The 9238-nt window shown below is 39.1% G+C and overlaps 1 protein-coding gene across 1 annotated transcript in view; it reads right to left on the bottom strand.

The window, feature by feature from the left end:
• Positions 1-388: 388 nt before the first annotated feature.
• Positions 389-9238, bottom strand: part of LOC119837694 (protein BCL9 homolog) — a 19058-nt gene continuing 10208 nt past the window's right edge. The window contains exons 10-21 of the mRNA XM_038363425.1: positions 9120-9238; positions 8638-8746; positions 8231-8331; positions 7585-7714; positions 7043-7141; positions 6727-6834; positions 5716-5862; positions 5146-5260; positions 4848-4969; positions 4322-4503; positions 3556-3886; positions 389-2934 (exon numbers count right to left, since the gene is read on the bottom strand). Coding sequence (XP_038219353.1) covers positions 2159-2934; positions 3556-3886; positions 4322-4503; positions 4848-4969; positions 5146-5260; positions 5716-5862; positions 6727-6834; positions 7043-7141; positions 7585-7714; positions 8231-8331; positions 8638-8746; positions 9120-9238 — 2339 coding nt within the window. The 3' untranslated portion in view covers positions 389-2158. The remainder of the gene's footprint in view (positions 2935-3555; positions 3887-4321; positions 4504-4847; positions 4970-5145; positions 5261-5715; positions 5863-6726; positions 6835-7042; positions 7142-7584; positions 7715-8230; positions 8332-8637; positions 8747-9119) is intronic.

Here is a 9238-nt window from a genome sequence, read left to right as displayed (position 1 = left end):
TTTCATTTTGTGTTTTTTCGTATTGTGTGGTTTGTCTGTACTCAATAAATGGTTTTATTATTATTATTATTATTATTATTTTAGGCGCTGACAGCGCCGCGTCTACGCCCACGGACGTCGGTACTCGGAATCCTATCTTGATACGGACCATGGACCTTTTAGGTTTACAGCTCAATGATACAGACTCAACTTTCTTAAGATACATCATTATTCCTCACCGAGTTTAAAAAAATCATTTATCTGTTTATTTAATGATTGAAGGTGAATATTCTTCCCCGTTGTTTGTTATGTTATGATTTTTTTAAATAGACTGCCTATTTATACGTTTATTACTGAACTTCGAAATAGAAGGGTAAACACAAATGAAACATGATTTACAAGCATATTATATATTTTTTTTATAATAATTAAGAATAAATTCTTACATCACGAGTTATAAAATAAATACATTTATTGCCTTAAATTAAGTCCAAAAGTACTCTGTACAGTTATTGTTAGTGATGTACAAACGAGAACGACATATAAAAAAATGTTCAAAAAAATAAAAAGGGCCTTATCAAGAAAAATCAATAAGTTTTCACATTTAATAATCTGTGTGACATAACTACGAACAACTTAACAAATTGTGTCAGAATCACAACCAATAGTTTGCATCTTAATTTCATTTCTTATTTAATATTACACAAACTATATCATTGCTCTTCACTTATCCTAAAACAAGAACCATTCTTTACCTTATAATAATTAATTACATTTAAATTACAACTATCTAATTTCTAGCGGGTGTTTCCTTGAGGGCTTGTGTTATGGCCCTTTCTAATCTCAAATACATCTCATACGGTGAGCGATTTTTTACAAACATATAGATATATACTATCCAACAAAGGTGTTTGAACCTTGAAATGTTTACTAGAGTGACATGTGCTTTACTTTTCATACAGTTGTTTCACTATTATAGAAAACAAATTGCACTGTTCATCCACCTTGGTGAAATAAAATACTTATCCGTTGAGCGAAATTTTCACTAACACGTACGCACGTGCGGGGTTCGACGCTTCGTAAAAAGGCATTTTTTGTCAAAGGCCACTGTGTGTTTCCACAATGTGCTTTACTAAACTAACTAACACCTCTATTAAATACAAATCGTGGTTTTCAGGAAATAATATCGCTCGAAGAACAATAAATAAAAGTAGTTCAAAATATCACGAAAAAAATGTGGCAAATAATATGGCATCAGTATATTTAAGTACTTTAAAAAGTATGACTAATGAAAATTGTTCAGCAAGTGTAAAGAATGCATTGAGACCTGTTTTTGATGCGTTGTAACATAGATATGGAAGACAGAAACCATTGCTATCAGATCAAAAATAAGGAATAAACTTTTCACTAAGAACTAAAATAGTTCCATGAGCTACTGGCCAAAGCCAAAAAAAACATTAGAATTAAAACCAATTTCCCTAATTAATAAAATATCTAAAACTAAAATGGACAAAAATATTGTTACATAATAATTATGTACTTCCGTGTCATCATAAGTGACCAAACCGTGGACTCAATTGTTACACATACATAACACAGGGTCGGGCATTAATTTCAAAATTGACTAGATATCTGTGTGCATAGGAATCATATATAAAATAGCTAAGTAAAGGAACCAATACACTGAAATTGTGGCATGTTTGCATATAAAAATGATAAATTATTGCCATTAGCAAAAATATACTTAAACCTGTACTTTTAAATTATGTATACTACGTGTAACACTTTAATTTGTACAATTTGTACAAATCTCATCGCCTAACGTAAAACTCGTTCAGTCAGAAATCTAGAACAAACTATGCAAAATCAATATGCTAATAGACGCAATAGAAAAACACGACTTTCCGAATATCGTTTCCTAAATCTCAAAAATATAAGAATAACTAAAATAAAATCGCTAACGAAAATATTTGATCTCTCATTCACTGGTGTATAATTAAGTACGTCCGCACACTCCCGGTCGCGTTCCGGTCAGTCTGAGTCAAAGTAACGTTACAACTTAATAATAACAGGCCATATCGTAGCTCCGTTTCGCTTTCGCCGTATCGCGATCGTGTCCATATCACATATTCACAATTCACATCGCCACTATAACGACACACGGACCGTCGAGCGGTCATCACTTGGACGGCTGGTAGGGCGGGTAGGCCTGGTGCGGCTGCGCGGCGCGGCTGCCCGTCGCGTACAGCTGCTGCTGGAAGTTGTGGAACTGCGCCGCGTAGTTGGGGTCCGCCGTGGACGGCACCGCGAACCCTTGCCCCTTGAAGCCCGGGTTGGGCCCGCCCATGGACGGCGGCAGCGGCTGCGCGGCGCCCATCCGCACGTTGCCGGGCCCCATGCCGCCCTTCACGCCGCGGAAGTTGGGGCCGCACATGGGGTTGGGGCCCGGCCCGCCGAACGGATCGCCCGCCATTTTGGGCGGCGAGTTGAAGCCGGCGGGGTAATGCGGCATCCTGAGCATTCCCGGCGCTCTCATCACACCTCGCATCCCGCCCTCCATGTCCATTCCTCTCGCCCCCGGAAAGTATTGCACGCCGCCTTTACTGCTGTCCATTTGCATAGGATTCGTAACTCGCTGCAAGAAGTCCAGGCTAGGAGGCCCTCGGGGTCCCGTATTGCACGGCATCTGAGGCCTTGTGGGCAAATACTGTATCGTGTTCGGCGCACTGGCTTTTACTTGTACGTTTGCACCATTGAAAGGAGGCATTTTCCCGGCACCAGACATCCTTGGCCCTAACATTGACGCGTCAGGTCCCATAGGCCCCATTGGCCCTCCCATGGGTCCGCCGCCCATCTTCGGACTGAGGTTCATATCTGGTGGGAAATCACCACCACCCATCATTCCTTCCATGGGACCACCTAATCCTGGCCCACCCATGCCTTCCATATGGCAACCTGTGACAAAATAACATTTATTATGAATGCATAGCAAATGTTATGTGTAATGAGTAATATAAAACTATATTCTACAGAGAGATTTTATTTTATTTTAATGTATGTCTTTGATATAAAACAACTAGATACAGCGAAATTGAGAAACAAATGCGCTCAAAACATCGCAACAATCGACTATATCACGTTACATACACCTTATAAAGAACTAAGATATCTCTTAGTTTCCTGCACGTGTGTAAACCACTTAAATTCAAGAACGACAGACGCTATTTATAAAAAGCTACTACGCTACATTTATGGTCCGAGTAAGCAAGATGGTAATAAAAATCGTATCTGGATTCTTACAATTCTTTCGGAAAGGTCTAGAGTTGGGATTGTTTCAAGAGTTTCTTTTATCTTGTGATGAATCTGAACAATGTTTTATAATAATCTTTTAATGGGATCGTAATGAAATCAAAAAAGTTATGAACTATCTATATTCACGCCAAGGTCGTGGATAAAGCTCACCTCGATGAGCGGCAAGTTATTTATACATAAGGTAGGTGTACGAGTTTTTTTTCTAGAAAATTATGTGTGATAGCATTTATATGAATCATTTTATTGAAGTTTTTAATCACTTACCCAAATCATTCATCATCATATGCGGGTGTCCATGCGGATGCATAGAATGGTGATGTTGCATGTGATGGGGCCCGGACCCAAAGGGCCCCATGCCAGACCCGTTGGGCCCCATGGGGCCTGAGGAGCCGGGGCCTCCGCCCACTGTATTCGTTAATTGCTGTGACATCTGCGCTAACGATGAGATCGGATCGAACGATGACGTGGCGGGACCCATGGGGCCGTTGGGGCCTTGGTTGGGGTTGATGGGAATGTTATCGGGCCTGTTCATACTGCAGGGCCCAGGGAAGGGGCCCGGTAGGCTCGTGCTGTTTGGACCGCCTGATAACGTTGTCTATAATAAAAAAAAAATTATAATCCAGCTTTATTCACTTTGATTTATTTGAGTTGAACGTAGCTTGCTAAGTTTTTTAAAATAACTGGGGTTTATTTGTATAATGCGAATAGGAGAGCAAGAATATATAAAGTTAATTACTGCTAGTTGCATTAATTTAATATGATAATAAGATCACGCCAATATTTTTTGTGTTGCGGATATGTCCCCACAAAAGGATTTCATACAATGGGTACTGTATTATACATCAGTAATGCGGAAGCAAAGCAAATATAATAGACACAGACATCATCACACTACCACTATTGATATGCTGGCAATTTCTATAAACTTTAAAGACTGCATTATCGCCAACCAACCGATTAGCAGCTTGGAGAAATTTTGTATAAAAAAAAATGAACCACTCATAAAAAAAATTATCTATACGCATCCCACCTCAGTGTTGGAAGCCATGGTGTCGTCGGCGTGCGCCTGCGCCATGGTGGTGACGGCGCAGCTGCTCTTGGCGCACGACACCGCGTAGGGCTGGCTGTGCGCCGCCGACTCCCGCTGCGGCGTTTTAGACGCGCTCTCGTTGTTTGACCTGTTCGACGACGGGCTCGGCCGGGATTTCTCATCTGTGGACATCGACAGACACGTTATTCACTCATTTATTCCCAACCTTGCCTTTGTCTTTCCCACTAAAATGCAATGCAATGCACAGGCAATGCACCTGCAGATGCCTCTTCAAATGTTTATATCGATGGTGGTGATTGCTTACCATTAGGGAAGCCACCTTACTGTTATTATTTAGGGGGATGAAAAATAGATGTTGACCGATTCTCAGACATACTCAGTATGCACACAAAATTTCATAAGAATCGGTCCAGCCGTTTCGGAGGAGTTCGGTAACACGGGAACATTGTGACACGGGAATTTTATATATAAGATTTTCCTACGAGTGCTTGTACATATAACATACCCTGGGAGCACTTGGACGTGGGCGTCTGCGGGTTGTTGAAGCCGGGGCTCTGCTCGAGCGAGAAGCGGCCCGCGCGCTGCTCCGCCAGCGAGCCGTGCGGCTCCGGCGTGCCCGGCATCATGCTGATGGTAATACACATTATTTTTTTATAAATTCTAAAATTAGGTAAAATAAATATTAAAACTGGAGAGGTGTCAAGACCCATTCGCGAGGCGTGAGTAGGAACTTCATTATAGTTAAGATAAATTTATACATACATAAAATGTTTACAATTTTAAATGTTATTAAAAAAACTTACCCTGCAGGTGATTTTTGATTCGAATTGGATTGTGGCGTTTGCCCTCCACTATTTGAAGGAGGACCGTTGTCTTTTAACGATGTGTTCGGCTGCTTCTGTATCGTCAACTCTTGTCCTATTTAAAAATAACATTGACAAATCAAAACCTCGACAATTTCAAAAATAAACCCTATGTCTAAAGCATAAAGTTTAAATTCCAAAGATGACATGTTTTGTACTAATAGATGGCGTTGTACACATTTACTTACAAGTGATAGAACGAATTAGCCATAGATTATGAAAATTATGTTAGCACATTTTCACCAACCACCACCAATGAAAACATAACGGAAATCACACACACACAAACAAAACAATATCCAAAAAAACAAATGACCTTAAAAAGAAGGTGAAATGAGGGTATATTGTAACAACATGTATTAACCAAGAAAATATTCGAAAGGAATAATGATACGGCATGTGTCTTTTAACCCTCTTTATAAGGATGCAAGCGTTGTGTTTGAGCGTAAAACGAAACGATCACCCGGCAAGCGTTTAGGATTACTGTCAGCGACATACAAAGCGTGTTACCTTCGAACTGGTTGAGATAGGATATTTGTTGTGGAGACGGTACGGGCATCAAACTTGGCTCCTTGCTCTGTTGATTCTTCTGTCGCTGCGCCGCCAGACATTGGAGCGTTCGAACAAACACACCGTCGTCCAATTTCTCTAATATCTCTATTTCGTGTGATCCGATCGATGTGAATCAATCCATATTTTATATATTTGTCCGTTCCGTCCGTAACGATTTAAGGCGTTGTTATTTCGTCACACGTTGGGATTTCAAGCGTCAAGCGTTTGCGGAGGGGAGGGGGAAAACAAAAAATTCGCATTACAACTACAGAAAAAAAAAAACGAAAATAATAACGGAATGCATTTTCAAAAACAAGCTGTGTTGAACGTAAATTAAAAAAAAACGTGGTTGGGGAAAATGTCTAACAACAAAAAAAACATGCATTCTACTTCTATGGCTATTTATAAAATAGTTGAGTTTTATTATTAGCAACGGTACGATTTCATAAAATTCTGATAGTATTTATTTATGCCATTTATTGAGGCTGGCTGATAAAATTGCTTGCTCGCCAGGTATACAAGTATGGTACTTTTTGTAAAGGCATACAAATACACTCTTGATCAGTCAATTAATATGATAAACAGTATTTGTGACCTGGTGAATATGATGATTCGAGTGTGTTGTGTGATAACATCTCAACAGTTACTGAAAATCCATAAACTAACTTCTTATATACGAAAACAAAAAAAAAACAAATACATTAAACAGATCGTGCTTATAAACTGTCAAACTCAATGCATTTATTTACTACTGCGTACGTGTGTATGAGCGTGCGTGTGCGTCCTGCTTGCACTTTTGTGTCAAACACACACGGCGATCGCGCGTGTTGTCTACGTTTGTATACTGTAGGTGCGCGTGTGCGTGATGTGTGCGTGATGTGTGCGGGCGTGTGTGTGTGCGTACGTGCATGTGTGCGTGCCGGTGTGAGTACGTGCGTGTGTGTGTGGGGTACAAGGGCGGGCACACACCTGGCGGGTCGTGCTTGTGCTGCGGCTTGCAGTGCGCCGGGCTGCTGAGCGCGGAGCCGGCGCGCGGCGCCTCCGACGCGTTGCCGCCTTGCGACGGCGACTGCGTTGCTGTATGTCGTTGGTTATAATTAGTGAGTACATAAATAAGTCAATTGTGTCCCCCCATGTGAGGTATGGGGCAAATGTATGGAACATTCTTTTGCACTTTTAACATTTGCATTGATTATATTATTTACTTTAATATTAACAGACAGCCTGCAAAATTGTTTATCACATAATATTCAATTTATGATTTCTTTTTTAACAATAATGTTACCAATGGGCACTGAAGCAGATCTGTGTAGGGGAGACGCTCCGTACGGCGGAGGCGGCAGGCAACCGCCGCGCTCTGAACACGGCGATTTCACTTGCGTACCTGGCAATTAAATATATTTATTAAATACAAAATATACACATATAATATAAAACCGAAGAGTTTGTTTGAATGCGCTAATCTCAGGAACTAATGGAACGATATTAAAATTATTCAATTGGATATGTACGTGGTCTCAGGGTGTAAGGTAACACTGGCGCAGTTGGGGTGGACCGCTAGTTGAAATATTAATTTTGATTTTGATATTTTCACCATCGTCATCCTACAACTACATAGTTATCATTTATTGAGTTTATCGCGGTATATTGATTCTTATATTTCCTTTGTAGATGATCTAAAAAATCACAGTTTGTTTGCGAGAAAAGTACAACCCGAACACTGACTAACAAAAAATATAAGTAATTCACAACTTTAACATAATTATAGGGGCATATAATTAAACAAATACCAATTTGCTCATACAAATAAATAGACATAAAACTGACTGAGTTCTGGGTCCATGCTCTTATTGTCGTCGAAGAACTGGTGGTGCAGCTTCTGCCAGTCGATGTCAGCGTGCGCGTGCGCCGGACTCTTCGGACTGCGCAGTGCGTTTTTGTGATCGTTGCCACCCATCTGTAATTCATACGTTTTAATATATTTTATAGTAATATCATTAATCATTTGTAGTAATAAGGGAGACGGAAAATAGATTTAGAACAAGATGTGATGAAAAGGGTTTTGTTAAGGGATATATGTTTTTCATTTTGCTTAATTTAAACCATCTAAGAACTGATATGTGTTATTTTCTTCTTATTAAATTTTAAGTATATCATTTTTATGCATAAACCAATAAACAAATTAATATTAAAATTGATCGATCATTGGTTGGTCGTGATTGTGTCGAATCGTAACAAACAAACAATGAAATCTTTCCTCTTAATAATGCAGTCATATCGGTACTAATATTATAAAACTGAAGAGTTAGTTTGCATGTTTGATTGAACGCGCTAATCTCAGGGACTATTGGTCCGATTTAAAAAATTCTCTAAGTGTTAGCTAGATCATTTATTGAGGAAGGTTATAGGCTATATAATATCATGTTCTACATGAGTAAAACCGCGGGGCACAACTATTAATATATACACATACATTCCTCCCCCTCCCGTAGTCGTCGCACATCCCGTGGTGGTCCGGCCCGCAGTCCCCGTGCACCATGCCGCCCATCATGCCGCTTTCCATCATCATGCCACCTGCAATTGCCATGTTATTTTTTTCTATATGTATTAACTGCTGCCATAAAAAAATAAAAATATATATTTTGATCATTCTCTATGGAAGATATTTAAAATATATACAATAAGTTGACAATAAATTTAAATATTTTAAATAATTAGGTATTTCGTGTCGCTTTCCATCTTCATTTACTAATAAAAAACTGAACTTATAAACCCAATATTTTGAAGGCTATAAAAGTAATATAAAAAAAGATTTAATGTACATATTTTGTATTTTAAACAGTGACAATTTACAAGCGTAAAAAATATAAAAATACATACCGTTCATAGCCGAAAGGTTAGGTCCTGGCATCATCCTAGGTCCCATGTGAGGTCCACCCATCATACATTGCTTCGGGCCGCCCATACCCCCCATAGGATTCGGCATGCGCTATAATAAATTATACTCGTTGTTACAATAATAATTGAAATAAATCTGGTAAGGAAATAAAATAAATATTAAGAAAATACGTAAATATATGTAAATATTAAATGAGACTAATGTTCTAATAAATTATAAATGTATTTTTTAGTAATAAACTAAACGAAAAATTTATCAATTTTTTTAAATTGATTTAATCTCATGTACGAACTAGCAGTTCTAATTTTATGGTGTGTATCATTTATGTATTATTTTTGTCTGTCTTTGTTTTAGGTTTATAGCGGATAGATTGACATGGGTAATTTAATGTCTCTTTTTTCAAACAACCACTTCCCAACATGAATTGTAAATAAACAAAATTATTTAAAAATTGTATACTTACGCCCATAGGACCTCCACAACCTCTCCCCATATGCATATCTGTACACATGCCCGATTTCATATCTGGCCCTCCACACGGTCCCCTTATGCCCTTCATGCCGCACGGACCCATAGGCCCCA

This window comes from Zerene cesonia, chromosome 28 (genome assembly GCF_012273895.1).
Source record: "Zerene cesonia ecotype Mississippi chromosome 28, Zerene_cesonia_1.1, whole genome shotgun sequence".
NCBI classification, from domain to species: Eukaryota; Metazoa; Arthropoda; class Insecta; order Lepidoptera; family Pieridae; genus Zerene; species Zerene cesonia.
Note: the sequence above shows the minus strand (reverse complement) of the source record. Positions and strands in the feature narration are given on the sequence as shown.